The 24242-nt window shown below is 41.1% G+C and overlaps 1 protein-coding gene across 1 annotated transcript in view; it reads left to right on the forward strand.

Annotated features, from left to right (window-relative positions):
* Window positions 1-24242, forward strand: part of plch2a (phospholipase C, eta 2a) — a 214947-nt gene that overhangs the window by 17875 nt on the left and 172830 nt on the right. The window contains exon 2 of the mRNA XM_074643129.1: window positions 1121-1888. Within this exon, the coding sequence (XP_074499230.1) occupies window positions 1735-1888 (154 nt within the window). The 5' untranslated portion in view covers window positions 1121-1734. The remainder of the gene's footprint in view (window positions 1-1120; window positions 1889-24242) is intronic.

Consider the following 24242-nt stretch of genomic DNA (forward strand, 5'->3'; position numbering starts at 1 on the left):
CCTACAGTATATTGTACATTGGTAGTGTATGGGGAGACCTTAAGGGAAACTCCACATATTTTCCACATCAGTGTGTGTTTCCAATAGTGTACTACTGTGTGTGTGCGTGTGTGTTTAGGGGACAGCCGTAGTGCTTCTGTTGTCTTTTTCCTAACCCCATCCTAAAATATATATATATATATAAAAAAATATATATATAATTTAATTAGAAAATCTCAATACAGTCGTTACATAAACATGTTCAGACTTTTCATTACAAAAAAATCAATAAGTATATTTCACAGCATAAAAATAATATAAAATGAAAATAATTTATTCATATAATTTAACAAATAAAATGTAACGATGAGGAAAAGAAAAGATGATGAAAAAAATTAAACCAGAAAGAATTAGCATTAAAACAATCTACAAACACAGTAGTTTCCCCTTCACAAAAAGTGCAACTATTGTTAACAGTTGTGAAGAACTTGCTAATATTAGCTTTATCAGGGTAGTACCTGTGCACAATCTTAAATAGAAACTCCTCTCCCTATCCTCATTGTCATTAGGTCAAATAGCAACCACCACAGCAATGTTGAGCTGCTTTTAGCTGCAGTTTCTCTACAGGCCACTAGAGGCTGGCTCCATGCAAACTCTGACTGTGACTGTCCAATTATGTAATGGGTTAGGGATAGGAGTTAGTCCTCATCTCTTATGTTTTGTGCTATTTTTCTTTTAAAGAATATTTCTTATATTATTGTGGGCTACAGTCCACATTGGTACATATAGTAAAAGCAAACTTATTTTTTCCATTTTCCTTCCAATAACAACATTACAGTGGCATAAAATAACATACAATTATATGTTTTGTGCTAAATTTAATGTGAATCACTATGCTTCCTTCATCAATTAAATTAGTGAGCTCTAGTACAAATACACACAAATTAATTGGATTGGTATAAACCTAAGGTGACTGTAAACAATACATTCAAGGGTTAAACTACAGAGGTAAACTTTGACAGAGTTTTGTATTTTGAGCAGAAACTGCAGTAGTACTACTGTAATATCTGGGTTTGTCCTCATAAATCATGTGAAGTGAAGAGAATGTTTCTCTCATGTGTCTCTGTGTCTCTGTCTGTAGGTGACTGGAGCAGCTCGGCCTGACTGTGATTATGGTTTGGATCAGGAGGACCAGACGTTTTATTGAGTGATGCCAATCATCATAATCTGCTCTTCACAGACGAAAGCCCCTTTGGCTCCCTGCAGCTTCTCAGCGCTAATAAAACGTGTCATTTGAGTATATCTTGACTTGACAAGCATCTTTTCTGGAAAGTGTCTGGGAATTCTCATCAAAGACTTCCTTCTGTGACTTTTGAATATTGGATTGGAGTTTTTGCTTTGCGAATATTTGACTGAGGACTGGTCTGACAGCTTCACAGCTTTAGCTGTCAGTCATTGTCTATCTAGTCCCTTTCTTTTTCAGCTTTCCACTACTACCACTGAACTTCAATTTGAGGAACCTCCCTGGCCGCATTGGCTCCATCAACCCAAGTTTACTCCTTCCAGTGATTTTATCCAATATTTTTGCCAAAGAGATACAATATTTCTTGAGCTCCATTTTTGGTTATTTTTGACCGTATCTCAGTTTCTAAAGGCAGCAGACAGACTCTTTGGGGTGTGAGGTCAGCAACGACCTTAAAAATCTGACAACACTGTGTGTGATCCCCGGGACTTGTCCGTCATCCATCAGCAGTCATGGATCCTGTGGCAGCTAGAATGGCCATGGTGACTGACTCCCCCAACCTGTCGCTGAGGTCGAGGACTACGGTGACGACAGATGGCGACTCTTTCGTGAGCACTGCCAGCCTTCCCTGCAGCCACTTCCTCTCCGCCAATGTCATCAATGTTGGTAAGTGTTTGCCTCCGTGACCCGCGAGACGCCTGTTTGCAGTGATGAGTGCTTGTTTTGTTAATGGCGAATGACGGTGTGTCAGGAATCTGCCCGTGACTGTGAATGTGTTAGATCTCATGTTGTGGTGAGTCGTCTCTCTGCTGTCTTGGTGCGTATATTGCTGTTTGACATCATGCATTATTGTTGGTTTGCCAAAAACAGTACGCAGTTTTGCCTGCCTTTATTTCAATACGTTAAGAATGGTTGAAAATGAAAATATGAAGGTCTGGAGTCTGATGGAGATGTTATAGAGGGATTATATAGAGGTCATGGGTTGGAGGCAGCAAGGTACAGGAAGAGCTGATTGTGTTTAAGAAAGGTGGAGCGGTTGGATCACTAACCGCAACATGCGCCTTGGGTGGATTGGAGGACTCTCTGATATAAAAAAAAATCCTGTGTGTATGCATGTAACCAAGACACTTTAGAGACTGGATTTCAGTTGCAGAATTCCTTTAAATCTAAAAGGAATCTGATGTTGAAAATGTGGAAATGCATCTGTCTCTGAAATCAGCTGTTGTATTTCTTGTAACATAAACAAACAGGAAGAAGCGCCTCAACTCATACGATCTTATTTATTATGCATGGTAGAGGACACTAGGGATGTAACGCAAAGATACTATCAGTATCTGTTTATATCACAAAAATATCTGTATTAGTATCTATATTCGGATTACGCCGGAAGTTGTTAGAAATGATCTAATCTGCTTCCTGCGTTGAATTGTTTTCCACTGGGATTTACTCCTCATACATAAATGTATATGATTGATGCAAATAAAATAATATACTATTTTAACCATTTACCTCAATTAATCTAGCCTAATAATAAAATATGATTTGTATTTGAACACTAGTTTAAAAAGATACTAATGAGTAAGTCTAAACTGATAAAACGATAATGACGGAAAATAAAATTGGAAACAGAAAATTCAATTCAATGTCAAATTTCAAGAGGCCGACGCTGTTATGTTAAACGCCTCTTTTCACACCTCTTTTGCTCCCGATCACACACTGGAGCGGCATTATGATGACATTCAAAATGGGTGTCCATTCTTATTGCTCTTCAGTCGTAAATGGCAGAGGCCATGGAAGTACATTTTTCGGTGGATGATAAGTTAATATATTGCAATTTTAGTCGTATAGAGTTTTTCTTCATAATTTTACAATATGGCTGAGGAAAATGTTGATATTCCCAACAACCTCATCTTTTTCCCTTTTCTATCATTATGCTTTTGCATTTCCTGTATTACGTTACCCGTTTGCTAGCTGGTTAAATTGTTGGCCTCTGTGGTGTCCTAGACACCGACAGTAACGTTAATATTGCCGTTGCCTAGCAGCGGTGTTCTCGTGACTTAACCACTTATAAGCATATTGTGTACACACCTTCCAATCTTGTAGCCACAAGCTCACGAGTTCCATTTGAAAGCAGCATTATTTTGACACTGGTAACATTTATAGAATAAAAGGTAAAACATGTCTGTATTTTGACTTAAAGGAGAGGATATGATTTATTTATTATTATTATTTCATAATTTTTTATAGGATTTATATGTATAAAAAGTTCAAAGTTAGAAAATTCTGCATTTGAGCTTAACCAAGCAAAAGTTTATTTTTAAGTTACAGAGTTGAATATAGCATGAATAATGAAAGAATTGCAAAGGTCAAGTAGCAGCGTCTTTTTGGCTCTGCAGACCCGGAGAAAGCTGCTGCAGTGACTTGGCTTTATTTGTCTGCATGGCTGAAAAGGACACAAATGTCATTCATCAGCAGAGAGTTTGGTGCAAAGTTCGGCTGCATGAACACCTTTACAATTACACTTCTACTTATATTTTTGGGATGAAGACACACAGGGCAACAATCAGTAACATTCGACGCATGCTCTAACAAAATATAACTTGAGCATCAACACGTCTCTGGCAGAGTTTACAGTATATGGTCTGTAATTAACACGAATAATAAAAAACAATTGGTCCAACTGGGCTGCAAAGTTCTGAAATTCTAGTTATGAATTTTAACACCTGCTGTCTTTGAGTCTGTGCAGTCTGTAAAGTCTTGTAAATATGATTTCAGATCGCATGTACAAATGTTAAAGAGTGACCAGTGCTCCAAAATGAACGATTCTAATTAGGAAATTTTATATTTTGAGAGAGATTCACTTCCCATTTGGAGTGAATTGGATGCAGTGTGGCTGTTTAATATCCATGTTTTCTGTATTCTATTGACCAGTCATGTGCTCTGCTACAACTTGCATTTTTCCTCCGGGCAAGTGCTCCTTTCATGCTCAGGGGGGAGGAATTTGGCGACTACACCTATAACGCTGGGAGCAAAAAGAGGGCCTTTAGCTGCAGGGAGAGATTTGATTGACTCCATGAATGTTTAAAATGCCTGCAGTGTGGATGTTTGCAGTTGTTGTCAGCGCTGAAGTTCTGACACGGTGGCTGTGTTTTAGCCTTAATTGTTGTTGCCACAGATGAATAGGAGTGCACTGGGGCCAGGTGCTTTAAGTCGATGGCTGTCAGTGATCGCTCAGTTATTTGTTTTCTTGTGTGTTAAACACAATTAGCTCAAATAGGTATTGATTGGGAACTGATGCACACCAGTAAAGCAAAGATCGATGGAAATCCTGAAGGAATCTATACGTCTGGAGATCGCATGTTAGGCAACATTATCTCTCAATTGATTTATTTGCTCTCCAGTTACTTAATTCACGCGCGCAAATTAGCCATTTGTACTCTTTAATTATCTTTAATTAATTATTTAATTAGTTAAGTCGTGTTCTCAAATTACTTCATTTAAGTACATGAATTAAATGGATGCTCTCGGCCACTGTGAATCCTCATGCAGTGCAAACTCAACAGTGAAATTTGTCAGCCACGGACAATCCAACGTAAGCGAGCTGCTTGAGTTAAATGCAACTTGTTGTTGTGATTTCAGATGTCAGCTGCTGTGCAAAGAAAAGCAGCTCAGCAGAGGCTATCTCCGGCTATCTGCTTTCAGCTTTTGTCATCAAGATGTGCATTTTTTCAGGCTGACGCATCGGGGCCAAAGATACAGTACACTTCAGTTTTAAACAATCCAGCTGTCTACACAGGCCGTGTAACGGCCCGCATTTGACTTAAACATGACCAAAAAACATATTTTTACACTTCAAGTCTATTTTCTTCCATTTTACATGCATAACTACAGTGATTAGTATGGTCAGTACACTTACTGGATGGACTTGCTCACATTTCAGACTTGACGATGTGTCCAAGCAGGGTGCAGCTTCCATAAGAGGTCATGCCGGGGCAACTCCCATAGTGAAACAGTGAATAGCAGTGCAAAATAACTATAACTCAAACAGCTAATAGTGTTTAGCAGTAGCATCTTAACAACTGTGATCATTAAATTGTGACAAGTGGTTATTTTATTACCTCCTTCCTAAGCCGAAGGCCTTGTTTGTTTGTTGGTTTGTTTGTCTGTCTGTCTGTTAGCAGGATTACTCCAAAAGTCCGTGATGGATTTGAATGAATTCTTTTGAAGGGGTGGGGTGTAGCACAATGAACAATCCGTTTGATTTTGGTGGCGATCTGGATCATGATCCGGATTCAGGAATTTGTTTTACGGATTACGATCAGCCTGAGCATTAAAACCACACCATAATAAGCCGACCACCTCACGGTACCGCCAGCTGTGAGCTGTGATCTGTGATCTGTTTTTAAAGTCAGGCACGTTGGCGGAGTTCTGCGCTCTCCGAGTGCAATTCTAGTTAAATTTATGTTTCCCTACCTTTACTTGGCTGCAGGTATTTTGTGCTAGAAGTCAAAGGTTCATTTTCCAGGTATTCAGCTGAACTGAAAAGTAAAGCCGATCTCTCTCCCACAGAAATAAACACGGTGTAATTTTTTGGATCATTTGGATGTAAACAGCCACAAAGCACTGTCGAACTCAGCTTTGCAGTAACCAGCAAGCACTTCCAGCCAGATGGAGGGAATACATGTGTGTGAATAAATGTGTGTGAATGACGGATGGAGGGGATGCTGCAGGTGTTTGAAGTGGGCTGGAAAACAGTTGCTGTGTTTACCTAAAGCCCAAACCCACCAATTTAGTCTCAGCTGCAGACTGATGCTGCCTTCAGACGCAATTAGAAACCATCTGCTAAGTCCCAGGGAGGATGGAGGGCTGCCAATCAAAGTGCTGTGTGTGTGTGTGTGTGCGTATTTGTGTGTTTTTGTATTGAGAGGGTAATACTGACAGTTAAAGAGTATTCAGTAAGTAAATATGAGTAATTAGGATAATGATGATGCTGTATAATGATTCACAAAGATGAGTGCCAATGTGTAGAATAATGGAGGCAACTTTTAGTTTTTTTTGTTGTTAATTGACAACTGATTTACGTCACTTAAGATAAAACAAAATGAATAAAATCCATGATGCTGAATAAATAATATTCAAGTATGGATAGACGTTGAAAAGAAGGGGAGCAGATTCCGGCTTTTTCTCTCACGCTTCAAATTCAGCTCAGGTTTATATTATTGTTTCTTAACTATTCACTGTATTCCTGCTACAAAAGTAATATATCGATTTTCTAATGTTCGTGGAAGCACGATGAGAAATTCACTCTCAGCTGACATCTGATGATTCTTATTGCTGAGCTACAATATGATCTCCAAACTGATCTCCAAACTGATCTCAAAACTGCCTCCATATAAAAATCCACCACAGCGCTGGACGACTTTAATGTCTGTGATCTATGTTGGGATTATCAGACAGGCAGGTGTGCAGCGGAGGATAAATCCACTTCAACAGGTTTCCCCATATTGGGAAAGGATGCTGGAGTTATGTTAAAATCGATCTTTGGTCACAGGAGTTCATGGTATGAAGCTCATTGCAATGCAGATATGCATCAATAGCGACTGCGTTCATATTGGTGGTCTTCTGATGATCATAAACTGGAGCTGAGAAAACACCATGTCTTTCATTTCTAATCACATCACTAGATGTAGAGCACGGGGGCTTCATTTGCACAATAGTCTCTTTCCATATTTATTGTACTTCTAATTAACATAGTAAACATGATTTAATCATGAGGAGCTGGAATTCTTAATTCTGCCCTGCATTTCCCACTTTGTGTTAGTGATTTTTACTGAAAAAGATGTTATGGGCAAATAACAGATATATGATCTGAATGTTTTTTACTAACAAGTATTGTGTGTATATTAAAGTCTGATATATCTTCTTCCTCTGTGCCATAGAGCTCCACTGTTAGTCAAAAACTATTAAAGGCTTGGAGCTGAGAGCCACAGACAGGAAGTTAGAAAGAATTGAGACTAAGACATTGTTGGTTTGGGACATTTAATGCAATTTGCTGAAAATGTTTAATAATGTTAGTCTTATCTTTTAATGAAGCAGACATGATTGAAAGACCACCGAGGTGAATCATTCAACCAGCTGCTGCTCACTAGTCAACAGTAGGAGGACTGTGGTTTTAGTTCCAGTCTGAATTCGTCAGCCAAATAAATCTTCTGAAGACTGCAAAACTAACAAGTGGAGGGAAAGTTCATGCACTGAACATGAAAAGCCGACTCTGAAGTTGTGTTGCATGCTGGGACTGGTCACTTCAGACCTCCAGAGGAGACGGCATCTTGTCCCAGAGCTGTTTGGGGGAAAAGTTCAGTGTGTATTTTCTCTCAGATCAGATACTGGTTCACCTTCTAGACTACTGCAGACGACTGGTCCTAGAAGATCAATGTGCTCATTTATGTTGGAATGCTGCAATACCAACAGTGGGCAGCCAGCTGATTTTATTCATTTCGAGTCTGTCGTTGTCCCGACTGGCTGGAATTGTTACTGTTGTTATTGTAATTATTATTTTTAAACTTAAGTTCTGAATGTTTCCTCGTAGTTTCTAGTCAAGGGTGAAATCTTCAGTCAGACATTGGAGGGACCAATCCAACCTGGTTGGAACCCTCTCAGATATTATAAATAACTAATTACCTGGTTGGTTCACAGTGGCACAGTTCAGCGGCAAATTAACTACAGACCAAGTTTTCAAAGTTTTCTGGCCGGCTGGAGCTCGGTGGGTGGGTAGAGCGGGTCGTTCGGTTTGATCCCCGGCTCCTATACTGTCTGCATGTCTAAGTGCATTCGATGAGATCACAACTCCTGGAGGATAGACAGAAGAAGTGTAGGGAGGCACTCGGACGACTGCAGGCTTTCACCAATCGACGCTTCTAAGCATGTGAAGTGAGACATATGTATTATTTTTGTATTTTTTGGTGAATAGGTTGCGATTAATTTGCTTGGTTGTTTTTATATCAGGCTTATGCCTACACGTCTTATTCAATGTGTTTCATGGTGATGTTTGGTTTTGATGCAGCACATGTCCATACTGTATATTCCACGACGATTACACGCCTGCTTCTTTTGCTTGTTGGAGTGTAGAGTAACATTGTCTGAAAAGTTGACAGATGATACCAACAGAGGAAGCCCTGGATGACAGACCATATTTGATGTTATCGGTATTCCACATTTTGAAATGTTTAATATTGCCCTTAAATTACCTTTTACAACACGGGGAGATGGTATTATTTGTCTTAAGATTCAGCTCTTACATTTTAATAAGTCAGTTGGTAGAGTAGCCTATGTTATGCCGTGTCTTTCCACTCTGCAGTACACACAACCAGAGGGGGGCAGTGCAGCTCCCACCTTTTTACACCCACTTTCTCAGCACAGACGCTTTTATTCAGAACCACTCAACATGATTTTCTGTAAAAAAACAAACAAGCCAGAGCCTTAATGAAGTCATTGTCTTGGCATCAGACTCCTCCTAATGGAAAGCTGATTTCTTGAGGGATGCCTTCCATTCATCTGTCTGTCTGTTTCCTCTGTTTAATCTAAGTGAAGAGGTCCGGGGTTAATGAGCCCATTTCCTCACAGCTTGACCTGGGCTGTGAGGGGAACAGAGTTTCTGGAAACACATTTCACTCCCAGTAATGGTTGATTTGATGATACTGGAATATGGGATTGTGTCAAAATGTAAATGTGGATTAATGGAGATGGAAAGAAGAGGACAAAGGACAGTGTTTTGGTGTATGCCTGGGTTTTTTCTTCCCAAAGTTAACTTTTTTTTTTTTTTTTCATCAGACAATAACTTTTAATGGTGCACGTGTCGTATCTTTTCTGCGACAGTGCTGTTGAAGTGATGATGAAGGATGCTCCGAGGACACTGTTCTTGCTGGTAAAATAGAGTTTATTACAAACAAGCCACACATGTCATGACGGACGTCTATAGCAGTCCGGAGGCCTCAAGTCGAATAATGAAAGTCCTGCCCTTTGGGGGCTCGCACCCCCTTATATCGGGTTCAGGTCATCCAATCCCTGAGCTAAGGTTTGACCACATGTCTTAGGTATCTCCTACATGTTTATCTTTCAGCCCCTGGCCTTTGCCCTGCTTCTTTCACATATGTTTACAATTAGGGCCTCGCTGTCCTGTGCAAGACTTGAAAATATACCACACACGGAAATACAAAAAAAGCGCTGACACACCAAGCCGACGGTCGGCCGTCGGACAGTTCTAGGCCGTCGGTGAGCATCCGTCAGCCTAGTTTTTTCGATGTGTCCCGCACCGTCGGCTCTAGTCTGCCTGTTCAATCCTGAATCGGCTTGTATATCCGCAGTCCTCGGTCTTCTGGTTTCCCTTTTTGAATGACGAATACGGACTACCGCCACCTTGGTTTCACACAGGACACGAAACAGCGGGCTCCTGGGGGAAAGTCCTGTGTTTGTTTGACTCGTCCATCCTCCCCTCCTACCTTACGTTAGAGTTAGTTGAAAGACCGGTGCGTCGGTATCAGTCGACGGAGGGGCACTGACCAAGCTGCGGTATTGGATGAGCGGGTTGTGAGAACGGGTTGGAAACATCTCTATGATGACTACGGCTGTAAACTTGTAGAGAGGGGTCTGAAGTAGGCATGGTTGTGTAAAAAGTACTACGATAATATAATTCATGGTAGTAAAATAGAAATCTTAAATAGATTAATAGATTAATTAAATGTAAAAAAAAGAAGAAAAAAGAAACAGCACATAGAAAATATGAATTAAGTAAATACCATAGAAAGGTTAGGTTAAGTAGATTCTATATAAGTAATCCATGGATTCCATATCCTATAGAAAAACTGTGGGCTACCTCTTAAAGCCTAGGTTATTTTTTCCAAGGGAGCACATGAATTTACCTCATGAATCCACTGAGTAATATTAGGGGGATTCTCAGATTAATGCTTCTTAAAAAATAATATCCTGGTGTCCTTATACAGGTAGCTTCATAACTTTTTGTTTATCAGCTCGGACTTTTTCTGCTGCATGAAGTGCGTTGGGTTTGTGCCCTTTCACAGTGCAGATGTTTGTGTTAATGTATGCTCTCCTGCATATTTGAAAAGGACCTGTAGTCAGCTCGCATGGCTTACATGAAAATATTCCCTTATGTGCATATAAGTGTGAGTGTACGAGTACTTAATACACCCCCAACCCCAAAGGATGTCTCTCCTTACATTGAATCTCACTATCTATCCAAAGCAATTAGCACCGATAGCATTAGCTTGCTCGTTGCCATTTACCAACTGCCACACACCGGGCTAATGAATTATATAGCACGCTGTAATGGCAACATATCCTTATGTGCGTTATATGGAGCGGGGGGTGGTGGTGGTGAGGTGTGAGCAGATACTCAGGCGACAGGGAGGGATAATGAAGATGATATCATGTAATATTAAAGAGCATGTTGAACGAGGCAGAGGGTGATGGTGATCTAACCTACATGCAACATCCAATAAGGCTCCAGAGACATTCTACCAAAGGAGCACGTAACTGTGTGTTTGTTTGTGTGTTTTGTGGAGTGTATTAAATGCTGGAATGTGTAGAGTAGCAATTACAAGATGTAAGTGGGATTAAAGCAATTAAACACTTTAATTTATTACATTTAAAGGGGAACTCCACTGATTTTATACACGAAGATCAGCGCACACATCACGGGCAGCTTTGTCAAATCTGAGGAAATGACCCCGATGATGTCATTAGACTGAAAATTAGGAAAAGCTGCTTTAAAGTGGCAGTAGGCAGAATATTTTTGGCATCATTGGGCAAAAATTAACCTTTCAGCATATTGTAATTCAAGTGTTCTGAGAGATAACTAGACTTCTGCACCTCCTCATGCCTCTGTTTTCAGGCTTTAGAAAATCTAGCTTGTGACGGGAGACTTTGACCAATCACAGGTCATTTCAGAGAGAGAGAGCGTTCCTATTGGCTGTGCTTCGGTCATGTGACCGGTGCTTGGCGTTCCTTCAAGCCATTTCAACCAGATCTCAACATGGCACGAACTTTCTCATTTTACAGCTAAACAGTACACTACAAGATGATTCTGAAAACATTTGAGGAGAGAAATAGGCATTACAGTAACAGAATATTGATTCATATTTGATCAGCGCTGCCTAGTTTGACCTTTTGGTCGGAGTTTGCGAGCGATTGACAGCCGGCTCTCATAGACAGCAGATGGACAGCGGACATCAGATCAGCTCTGACAGCTTGTTTTCCTCCGGTCTGTGATATCGTGCAGATACCGTTAGGAGCACTGGAGGACACAGAGGAACATGATTTTTTTCGGATTACCTGTCTCATGTACTACTGTCAGAATATAGTGACCGTTTTATAAAAAATACTTTTTATAATCATATTTGCTCCAACCTCGCCTACTTCAGCTTTAAGACGCACATTACACACTTCCCTTATGAGTCAGCTTCAGCTCTCCTCATGGTGAAAGTATCCTTTCATGTTTTCACCAGACCAGCATAGGAGAACGTGACATATTCGTTTCATTTGTCTAGTGCTGAGGTAGTGTATTAATTACTGTAATTCATCATGGAAAATCATGTGAATTTGCATCAAGTGTTACTTAAACACTTAAAACTTGTTAATGTTGTGTTTTGTTAAAATGTCAAAGGTTTATGTTTTGGGTAGTTAACGAGATGAAGGTTATAATGTGCACACTTTGCTTTACCTGAATAATCATTTTGAGACATTTTTTAAAGCTAGTGAAGAAACAGCTGAGATAGTGTGACAAATGAAGCCAAGGCTCATTGCAACAGCAGCTGATATCAACCTGAAAGCTCTACAAATTAGGCTAATAGTTTCAATGCAATATTAGAGTAATCTCAGGAACTCTTAACCAATGTATGGTGTTTGCACGTGTATTTCTTTTGCATGCATCCAACAAAGAAATATAGGATTGACAAAATCCAACATGGTGTTTTATTTCAGCTTTAATAGCACTATTCAAGTAAGGTTTTATGAAAATGGTGATAAAACAGTTTACCATAATATTTTTGGCCACAATAATTGTACTGTGAAAATTTGATGCCGACACACCGCTGAAAGGAAGGGGTCTAAAAATAGACGCTACAAGTAATGTGGGATGCAACTCTGCCTCTGCTGCTGCTTTGATTTCGACCTTGTTTTGGAAATCTCATTGTTCCCGGTTCAAGTCTGGTCAGGGACCATTCTTCTTTTTCAACTTTTGCGAGTCCCCCAACTTTACGCAAGTGCAGTAGCCTAATAAATCATAGCAGTACCCCTTTGAAATTGACCTTTTTCTTGTCTAGTACATTAAAGAAACACTAGTAGTTTGTGTTTGTAGCAGAAATGTTTTCCTCTTTATTCTAATGAGATTCTTTTTGATGGTTTATCAGCTCTTTGAGGCAGGATGGGATAGAGATCTCTGCTCAAGCCTGAGGCCATTTAGCCGAGTAATATATTCCTTCATATCATAGTTGGATGACAATGATGCTTTCATATGCTGGGTTTAATAAAAGACCCATGTCAACCTCAGGTGTTAGCAAACTGATAATGATATCAGTCTCTGTGTATTGGTATCTGAAAACCCCCCTCCCTTTTTCTATGGACTTGCATTTATATAGCACATTTCTAGTCTTCCGACCACTCAAAGCGTTTTACGCTACATGTCAGCATTCACCCATTCACACACACATTCATACACAGAGCCAACCTGCCCATCAGGATCTAATCTAAATACTCATTCGCACACCGATGAGACAGCCTTCGGGAGCATATTGGGGTTAAAGCTGAAGTAGGCGAGATTGGAGCAAATATGACTAAAAAAAGTTATTTTTATAAAACGGTCACTATATCCTGACAGTAGAGCATGAGAAAGGTAATCTGAAAAAAATCATGTGACTCTGTCCTCTGGTGTTTCTAATGGCATCTGCAGGATTTCACAGACTGGAGGAAAACAATCAGTCAGAGCTGATCTGGAGTCTGCCGTCCAGCTGACGTCTATGAGAGCCGGCTGTCAATCGCAAACTCGCAAACTCCAATCAATCGGTCAAACTAGGCAGCGCTGATCAAATATGAATCAGTATTCTGTTACTTTAATTCCTATTTCTCGTAGTGTACCGTTTAGCTGTACAATGAGAAAGTTTGTGACCCGGCAGCCATTGTTGAGATCAGTTGAAGAAATACCACTCACATGGCCGGAGCACAGCCAATAGGAACGCTCTCTCTCTCTAAAATGACCTGTGATTGGTCAAAGTCTTCAGTCCGAGCCATGAGGAGGTGCAGAAGTCTAGTTTTCTCTCAGAACACTTGAATTACAATATGCTGAACGGTTATTATGAAATTTGTGCCCAATGATGCCTTGATGTCTTGCTCAAGGACACTTCAACATGTGACCAGAAGAGCCGGGGATCAAACCACCAACCTTCCGATTGGTGGACGACCTGCCCTTCCTCTGAGCCACAGCCGCCCCATATAAAGGAAACCGTTTGCCATCAGTCTCACATGGTTGATCTCTCTGAGTAGTGTATGCAGAGGACCAGTATCTCCAGCCTTTAGGGAAGCCCTGGTGTCAGTTCACCCCTCTACACTCTTTTTTGGTAGTCCAGCCATTCCTGCCCCCTAGGCCATGATTGTCATGTTATTAAAAATCAGAGACACCTATTATACTCCTCATTACAATCTTTAATTAAGTAATGACAATGGGTCACCTAGCATTAATGTCACCTGTGATGCCAAATGGAAAAGGGAGTCAAGTGGATTGCCTGAACACACAAACACACACACACACACTGCAAAATGCCAAAGACATAAATCCTAAACAAAAGGCTTTATAGGTGCATCACTTGTCCCCTAGCAACCCCAGCTTGCCCTGCATAAATACATGAATTAGGCCAACATGCATTGTAATGACAGAACAATCAATGTGGGCAGCTTTAGCGGCGTCAGACAACCTTGGCGGTGATGCAGGGCCAGACTGAATTGTAACCTCAAAGGCTCAGCCTGATTTTATCATACCGACTTGTCCAGTCCAGTCTGAGCTAGGGGATATCCAGTGAATACCATTTTCTCAACCAGCAACACACCCGAGTCAGTTGGGGTCCAAAATCAGTCTAATTGGGTTGAGGCTCACTACCAGGTCTGATCATGGCAAATGTGTTAGCGAATTAGGAGTCGTGTCTGTGTCCATCTGATGAATGTCAGTCCAGTATTCTCTCTCTTCTAGCTCTGTTTTTGGTCTCCACCAACTCCTGAGGGAAATATCAGTCTCTTTAGCTGCTAAATGCTCCACTATGGTCACCAGCTTTCTCTAACTGTGTCTGTCTGCTGTTTGCTGCTGAGCAGGCAGTGGGTTTATCAGAGCTTTTTCACTGACAACAGCTACCTGCTGATGCTGGAAATCAGGTGGATGAGAGCGCTGGGACTGACCCCAGAACAGTACAGCTAAGGGTCATAAAACCAAAACGGTGAATTCAAAAAGGCTAAAATGCTCCGTGGAGATGAGGGGAACTGCAGAGTTGGTGATAATTCTGGGTTAATCACTACAGGTCTTTTTCATTACACATTTCATCCATTGTTAATATGAAAATATTAGATGGTGCAGCTTTAATGTCACCAATCATTCAGACTGATATTTTAAAATTGTATTTAAATCATACACTGCATGGAAACCATAAATATATTTTATAATATTATGAGTGTCCACTGTGGCTGCGTTTAAAGTTCTCTCGTCTCTGGACTCCATCTGCCAACACAATAGCACTGTTAACTTAGATTCACTGAACAAGTAAGTACTGTTACCTCTTTCCAAAGAACGTCCAGAAACCCAGCCAGTTTCATTGAGGCTGTATTCAAAACAACCTTGACAGATGTACATGTTTGACAATAGGTTACTTGGCACAATTCTATCCTCTAGACAGCTGTGTTTACACTGTGTCCCTTCTGTTACTTTTGCTTTCCTGATTCATTTCCAACAACCAGCTGAGATACAGACAGCTGAAGCTTCCAAAACCTTAGCACAGGGTAACTGTTGCAGTTTGAGCTTCTTCCCTCACATCTTTGAAGTTTTAGTTTGGCCTGCCATCACGTTACTCACAGTAATAATATTGTCAGTTTAATAAGATTAATATGTCAGACAGCTGATTTGATCTGCGACTTTCGTCATTTTAACCGGTGAAAGTGACGGGTTAGCGGTGGCTGTTTCCAACACATTCTCACTCCCAACTTGTCAAATACCGCCATGTGGTCAATGTCCCTCGCCATTGGATACCGACGCACTACTGTAGGTACCCTATCTAGCATCAGTTTTGGTCATGTCAAGGACGGTGTCTCAATATACACTTGTTACTTGCATAGTATCCTTTCAAAATAAACTTCTGTTTTCACAGGAAGTTAGGTTTAGGCAACACAACCACCTAGTAACGGTCATGGTTGATGTTAACTTGACTGACTAACAACCCACAGGGCTCACGTAACTAATGAATGATGTCACAAAATAATTAGTTTTAGTTTCACACGGGACATGAACAGCGGTCTCCTGGTTGAAAGTGCGTGAAAGTGTTTGTTTGATCCATCCATCACCCCTTCCTCCCGCCCTCCCGCCCTCCCGCCCTCAGTGGACTCTCAGGCTCTTTATAATACCTGTATACCTGTTCATATCCAAGTCTTTCATAATGGTTAAAAGTAGGTGTGTTTCTCCTTCTGACAAGAAATGTGAACTTTGGGCATGCATATCTGCAAACTGTTGTCTATTTGGTTTTTTTACAACGCACAGAGCTGACCATAAACAGACAAGAGGCCACGTGTTACAAACTGTGTTAAACACCCCATTTGAGACACACATATTCTGAATGGGTTCATCCTTACCCATGCTACACCCTTCCACCAAGTTTCATGAAAATCGGGCCAGTAGTTTTTTCCGTAATCCTGCTGACAAACAAACCGAACCGAAAACATAACCTCTTTGGCGGAGATAATAACAACCCCCAAGAGAAAGGAAGAGGACACACAACGATGAGAGACAGGCGGGAAAGGGAGGAAAGCCAGGTCAGACATGAAATATAAAATAGGAACAAGAGAATAACAGATAAAGTAAGACAGCCAGATAGAGGTGGAGAGAAAGGGAAGCATGTCTACAGTGTTCTCTGTAGGCCTGGAGGGGATGTGCAGCATCTCTAACTGGAGCAGAGAAAAGAGATTTGTCCTCAGCTGCACCATCGCCTTTATGAGCCCGCAGTAACTGAATGGGACTGCAAGCCTTGGATAGGTTCCTAACCCTCTGTGTGTGTGTGTGTGTGTGTGTGTGTGTGTGTGTGTGTGTGTGTGCGTGTGTGCGTGTGTGTGTGTGTGTGTGTGTGTGTGGATATGTGCACACTATGCACAAGGCAATAGACTACATTGCATTTGCTTGCAACATGATATTATTTGGAAGAATGTGTGCTTTTGGAGAAGCAAGAGTGGAATGGGACAGAGTCTCACTGAAACTACATCTCTCATTATATCACCGCAACATTATCACATTCATTTTGAGATTTTAATATATTAAACAGCATCAGATTAGGCCACTGAGGACGGGCAGCCTCCACTGGCTTTTACACCGTGTTTTAAATCATACTCCACTGGGGGAAACTTGTCAGAAAAGCTCAGTTCTTACAGTGCAGTAACATCTAACCTCTGTTTACCTCCTAAAGATGAACTATTGATGCAAAATACAGTTGCTAAGCAGGAGGAGCCGAATTCCCATTGATTTTCTTTTTTTTGTTTTTGCAATATCCTCAATCAAGGAATTTTCTGGATAAACTAACAACCCTATGGGTTTATCTTCTTGGCCATCAGCTGTAACCTCAACTATAGATTGTATATAAGAAGTGGAAGTCGTCACCGTGACATCACCCATTGGTTTGTGGACTACAGTTTTGAAGCCTCGAATTCAGCGTTTCGGCGGTCACCATCTTGTTTTTTTGGAACCAGAAGTACAACCGAACGCTGAATAAGACATTTTTAGGCGGCTCAAATGTTACAATTAACTTTCATGATCTGAAAACAACATGTTGAAAGGGTTAAAGTTCTAAGACGAAAACACAGATAACTCCCAGACCGGACCACTCCGTGGTAGCGACCTCACAAGGTAACCACGCCCTAAAGCATCCCCTGCTTTGTGATCTATTTGACTCTAAATGGGATCATAATTTACTAAATGAACATCATGCTGTATTGTAGAAAATGTTTTACTTTGTGACGGTGGTTTTGGTATGCTAATGTTCAGCCGTTACATGTCAACAAACATTATAATGTGGGCTTCAGAATAAAGTAATGCTTTGGGCATTTATTTTTTTTTGTAACCCTGTCTTTGAACAGTCTGAATGAAACAGCAGAAGAGGAGAGACAGGTGATCAGAGAGGGGAGAGGACGGGAGATGCTGAGACAGACAGCTGGAGCTGGAGGCAGTGCCAGCACTGCAGTAACGTTACTGATCTCCGTTTCAGCGGCAGTTTATGAAATGGACTGTTTTGTCCATGGCTATAACATCGTAAATCTCATCTTTACATCCAGGAACAAAACAATAGTGGCATCCCTTTTGTTTTCTTCTGTTTTTTGTCTCCTCAGTCTCCATCTTTCACGGTCTCTACCGTTGTATCTGCAACACCGCCGAGCCAACCAACCTCATGACATAACAGACTAGAGTACTGCAACATATTGGCGCTCTTGCCACGGAAATTAAAACAGAGCTTCTTTTATCTTTTAATTCTTACATTTGTCATGTTTGTTGAGCTTGAGTGTTGAGCTTAACTTGGTTTACTGCTTTGTGTCTGTTGCTCCACGTGTGCTGGCTGTGTAAATAGACAACTTGCTAGTGTAAAAGACAGTATAGCAACATGTTTTATGGGAAATGTAGTCTGCAGTACAGACCATCCACCCCGGTAAGAATAAAACTCTTTGGCAGTGATTATGTTGACAAAGAACTGCTTAAATGTGAAGATGTTAAAAGATGGAGGAAAATATTGAGTATTGGGAGTTCAGTCCCAAAAGATGGAGCATCGGTCTCACTTAGACAAACCCCCGACATTAGGCTACATCTGCTCGTCCAGATAAGCTCATGCTTTATGTATGTGCTGCTGCAGTGTGGTCACTAAATCATGCCCCCTTTGTGTTAACAGTTGCAGCTCATGCAGATCAACAGGAGGCTGATGGCCTGGGTTACTATTTCATAGGCATTGTAGAAACAAAGTAGATGATATGAGATATATATATATATATATTTATACAGTATATATATATTATTTATTCCGACAGGTAATTGGAGCCGTTATCTATGCTCTCTTCAAAGCCTACCAGACTTGTTTGTAATTTTACCTCTCAGAACATGTGAGTTGATGTTCTGGCTTTAAAGAGAGCATAGATAATGGTTTCAGTTCCAGCAGCAAGGTATAGTGGCAAAAATATTCTCAATATAGCATAACCTTAAACTGATATTGATTTCTTTAGGTGAGCCTTTCTTTGAGGTGGCTAAATATGTTTTGCTGCTGCCCCCCGTCCACAGCAGTACATTGCTTTGCTTATGTGGTGGTACTCCTGTCTGTTTCTCCAAACTGCGGGCGTGCCGACCGCCATCTACTGTAGGCTAAACACTGACTATGGACCTCATACAACCCCAAAATCTTAGAACACAGTTGGCAGAAATACATCAAATCAGTGAAGAAAATTTGTAACACGATTTGGTGCTTTATTCTTAAAGATAGGAAACTATATAAAAAAGGATAAATCTATAAAAAAAAAAGAATAGATGTAAAGCTATTTACACTGCAAGAAATATTCTATTATTCTATTCTAGTCACAATTTTGGGTCCTTCTTGAATTAAATAAATACCCACTGAAATCACAGCCGTCTTACCTGGATGCATAGAGAAGTCCCTCCATGCATAGCTCATATTGTTTCAGTTCCCCAAAGCAATCAAAGCTTCCACTGCTATCTGTCACTGGTAAGCTCATGGCTTCACTGATAAACACTATGTTCAACCCAAAAAACTGAAATTAATTCAAATGCAAATTCAGCTAATTATTTTTTTTTTTTCCTGTGGGATCATTTCAGTTTAAGGTATAATATGCAACATTTTCCTAAAAAACTAAAAAAATAATCCCTCTCAATCATCACTAGAAGTGTGTGGTGGTGTCTATCTACAGAGACCCTGCAGCCCTCTGCCTCTATGTTCTCCTTCTTATTGTGCTGTGTTCGGGACTCTTCTGGGGCCTCATCGAAGAGCCTTTGGGCTCCATGTGGGGGTGTAACCCCCAGCCAATAAGCAGGGTGTGTAGCCTGTTCTCATTCGCTCGGCTCCTGATACAGAGACACGAGACCCCCTTTAGCTCTGTCAGATACAAAGTGGGCGTGCTTGATGGATGAGAACGAGTTTGTCTCTCTCCTCTGCTGTAGTAGCCGCTTTGTGCTGCTATCCAGCCCATCGCACAGCAGTTTGTCAATCAGTCCCGAAATTTAATGTATTGATTCGTGAACATAGACACAAATTAAAAAAAAATTTCAATTCGTATGTAATCCACGTAATTGTGAACCGGGAAGTATAGAGAGCGGCGAACGCCGCATATGGCGGAGGTCGGGGTGGATGGTTGGGTCAAAAAACACAGGACTTTCACCCAGGAGACCGCTCTTCATGTTCCGTGTGAAGTCAAAGTTGATTTATTTGCCACGTAACTTCTGTACTTAAGTTACGGCACTTCTGATGTTATTTTAACCCAAACCACGATCTTTTCCTAAACCTAACTAAGCAGTTTTGTTGCCTAAGCCTAACCAAGTCGATCCATTTGTAAACCTACCTAAGTAAGTAGTTTTATTTTGAAAAGACTGGAGAAGAAATGGACATGTACGTCACGTGTTGTTGAAAGTCGTGCTGAGCGTCACGAAAAAAAGGGAAATTCGTGTCTATGTACACGAATTAAATAGATTAAATTTCACAAACTGCCGTGAGATGTGTTGTGCTATCGGTGTGTCAGTTTGACTGAAACAGCAGCCCGCCCTTCGGCTGCATTCATTCAAAAGTAGGCAACGTCACTCCTTTTTTCCGCAGGGTTGTGTTAAGGTGCGAATGTGTATATTTGTGCTTTAATTATGTAACCGCCGTGAAACAATCAGAAAATAACATTTTATTTCTTTTTTTTTAATTTTCTGATTCACTGCTTTGTTCTCACTAACGCTGCTCCCTCTCTTCATTCACTCTACTGCACGCTTGACCATCGCTGCTCTCTCTCTCTCCCTTGCTCGCTCGTTGAGCCGAGAAGGAGGGGCCAAGTTTGAATGCTGTGCAACCGACAAATTTAACCTATTATACCTTTAAACTCATTGAACGCTAACGTCTTGGAACACAAGTTAGCCACCATTGTCCTTTTCCTCAGTAGCTTAAGATGCACAGAAAAAGACAACTGTGGCAATAGAGACGGGTAGGCAGAGAGACAAATATGAGAAAGAAGTGAAAATAATCCTTCACTCCTGATCTCATGTACGGGAGCAAACCTGAGAAATTACTTTTTCCAGGGAGAATCTGTGAAGAAACGAGAGAATGAAAACACAAGTGAAGATGAATAGAAATGAATGATAATGAAGGGAATTGGAGTGAAACTTGATAGCACCTGATGAGTGGAGCTAAAAATGAGTTTGCAGCCTCAAAAGGAGCGTGTGTCTCGGCTCGTGCCAGAAAAGCCTCCTCACTACTCAAATGAATAAATCAATGCCTTAATGCTGTTCTTCACCCTCCTCACTCAGGTTACATCTGGCTGCTCAATCTGAGTTGGAGCTAACTAAGAACTCATCTATGTCCTCTCCTGGACCACTGAACTGCATCTATCCAATTTAGGGTATAGGCTTACATGAAGTGCAGCTCGAACAAAGCCGACAAAACATCAAATACTCGATCACATCAAAAAACACAAAGTCCACCATGATCCTATGTAAATTACTTTCAGCTTGTTGATTTCAAGAAAGTCAATATTTCTCTGTGAAATTAGATGAATGAGAACACAGTGCAACAAAACGGTCCCATAGGAGAGGCTGCCCTACATACAGAAATACCTCTGTGATCAAAACTGGCTCTCGGCATTCACACAACAGCGACAAAAGGAAAAAAGTCACACCAGTTCAAGCTGGCCTCGTGCCGGATGGGCTGAAGATGATTGTCGTAATTTTGTAGGAACTACCGAGCATATTTACAGTTGGTCAGCGCAGTATTTCAACCGGGAGAAACTTAATTGAAAAGAGGCTTAAAGAGTGATTAAATTAATTTATTTGACATAATGCACAATAAGAAAGTTGAAGAAAAATGAAAGGAGTCTTTGGCGATTAGGCCCCATTATGATGTCCTTATTTTAAGGGTAGTAGTGATGCCATGAGCTGTACAGAAATATGTCAGTGGGACCTTTCTAGTTAAATAAAGGATAATAATGATAATAATAACATACAGTATATTCATCATACAGCTCACTGGTGTGTTATGTCTGCAACATTAACCCAGTGGTCATCTATCAGTCAGTCTGCTTTGATGCTAGTGGAGGTCAAGTGTTATTGGCTGAAAGCAGTGGTGGCTCATTGGCTTCTCAGTAACCTCTGAGGTGTGTAGACGGGCTTCATTAGCCTCTACCTGGGGCTCAGACGGCTCAAGTGTAGAGCTCATGAGCTCCCTTCTGAACATGACGGGAGCCCTAACGCAAAAAGCGACTGATTCGAACAGGTTTATTTAATATACACAGTTTAACCTGATTGTCCGTATCTCTTAACCTCTAATACTTATGCTAACATGCCCAACTACGATGGTGAACATGAATTTAGCTCAAAGCACTGTCTCACAGCCTCACTGAGCTGCTATAGCATGACTGTAGCAAGCCATGTTACCACACAAGTCTGATGTTATGGGTCTTCTTGTTTTGCGTCACTACACTACACTACAGCCTGTTCTAAGTGTCCATCTGTCCTTCTGCAGTTTGAAAGCCATTCAACCTGCAGCTACAGATGGCACATACTAAGACTCAGCTATCAGACTCAGTGCAAGTGGTTTAAATCAGTCATTCCTAAAGACTGGGTCGGAGTGTCTTTTAAGGTCGCCAAATAAATTTGCAGAGTTTCTTCCATCGTCTTTTATTTAAGCTTTATATCTGCAGTACACCCTCAGGGTTTCCACCAGAAAAGTTGTTAGGAATGTTGTGAAGAATTTATAGGAAACTAGAATGGCACTCAAAGAGCGCAGACATCCGCCAAGCTGCCCGAGTACGATTGCCCCCCTCTCCGTTCAGCTTGTGCCATCATTCACATGTCAACCAAGTGTGCTTTGGTCGAACTCAACTGTAATTTCACAGAGTTTAATGTGAAAAAAACGCAGAATCTAAAGGTGTCCCCCCCCTCCTCCCTCTGCTCTCTCTTTGTCCCTCTATCTGCTGGCAGAAGGAAAGAGGCAGGGTGACGCGTCATGAACGCGTCATCAGTTACACTGCGCATGTGTGTTAATGCACAGGCTAATGCATAGGCTAAAAAAATTCCCAAAGCCGGATCATGATCTGGATCACCACCAAAATCGAATGGATGTTTCATTGTGCCACACCCCACCCCTCCAAAAAATTTCACTCAAATCCATCTCGGACTTTTGGAGTAATCCTGCTGACGGACAAACAAACAAACAAACCAACGCCGGTGAAAACATAACCTCCATCCTAAGCCTTCGGCCTTGGCGGAGGTAATGAAATGTGTTTATCCACCGCTCCTTTGACCACTGGTCACAACCATGGTTACACACACCCTCAAGCGGGTAGTTCTGTTGTGATGGAGACGTAAATCCCTGTCATACTGGGCTGACGTGCCGAGTCTTGTATATGTATGGAAAAACCCTACAAGACACTGGAACTTGGCTTGTGTCTTGAGGAGTTGTAGCATTTATTCACAGACAGCCTAAACTGTACACACACTGCACTGCTACGCTCACAGCTTGTTACGGCTGACTTCATACATACCGTCACTCCCTTGCAAGCTCCCTCGCGTGCTCCCTCACTCTCTGTCTCTGTCTCTCTCTCGACCGCACACCGCCACTCGCTAACGTTAAGCACACAACCTACGCACTGAGTTATTCCTGAAAGGAGTTTGCTACCTGTGTAACACATTTTAGTTTAAAAAACAAGAATCTTAAATAATTCCCTGATGCTTTAGCTCGATGGGGAGTCATCTCAGGCCCAGCAGGACGTCGGACTTGCAATACACTGGTGGAAACCCTGACCTTTGAGCCACATGAGGGATCCTGAATGTTTGTATTTTTCTGATAATTGTTGCCTACTTATAACATTGAATTTAATATGAAAGGCTAGCGTACATTCTGTTTGTTTTACTGATGATAGGGAAAAAACTAAGGCCTGTTAACTTCTCCTAAATGCATTTATTGGTCTCATTTATGAAGTATTTAACATGTGTACATGTTTTCAGCAACACATGAATAAAACATAGTTGTGATTTATCAAATGCATACATTCGAAATGGCTGGTTTACCTGTTCAAGAAGGTGATGCAGAAATGATAGTAAAAACGGTCAGGAACGTTCATTTACACACAAATTCTCTCTTCTCACAATTTATAGATATAAGGCCTGTTGTGAATTGGGTCACAGTGGTTTGTCATTTTTAAAAAGTGGGTCCACAGAAAAAAAGGTTGGGAAACACTGGTCTAAGTGGTCCAGTGAGGCTGACAGTGGACTGAACTCCATGATAATTGCATCACCAAGTACAAGGAAGAGCTGACACTGACCAAAATAGAATTTGAAATGTGACAGTAACGAGACTTGAAGCTAACTGCAGGTTTTGTTTGGTGGATTAAGTAGAATTTGCAGTTCATTCATCTGCCCTCTGCTGGCTGTGTGTTACAGCAGAACACGGTGTTGTGATTGAATGTGGCTTGACAGAGGAACACAAATGGGACTTGTGTCAGATTTAGTTGGCGCTTTGGATTAAACGACTCC

This window comes from Sebastes fasciatus, chromosome 8, assembly GCF_043250625.1.
Source record: "Sebastes fasciatus isolate fSebFas1 chromosome 8, fSebFas1.pri, whole genome shotgun sequence".
NCBI classification, from domain to species: domain Eukaryota; kingdom Metazoa; phylum Chordata; class Actinopteri; order Perciformes; family Sebastidae; genus Sebastes; species Sebastes fasciatus.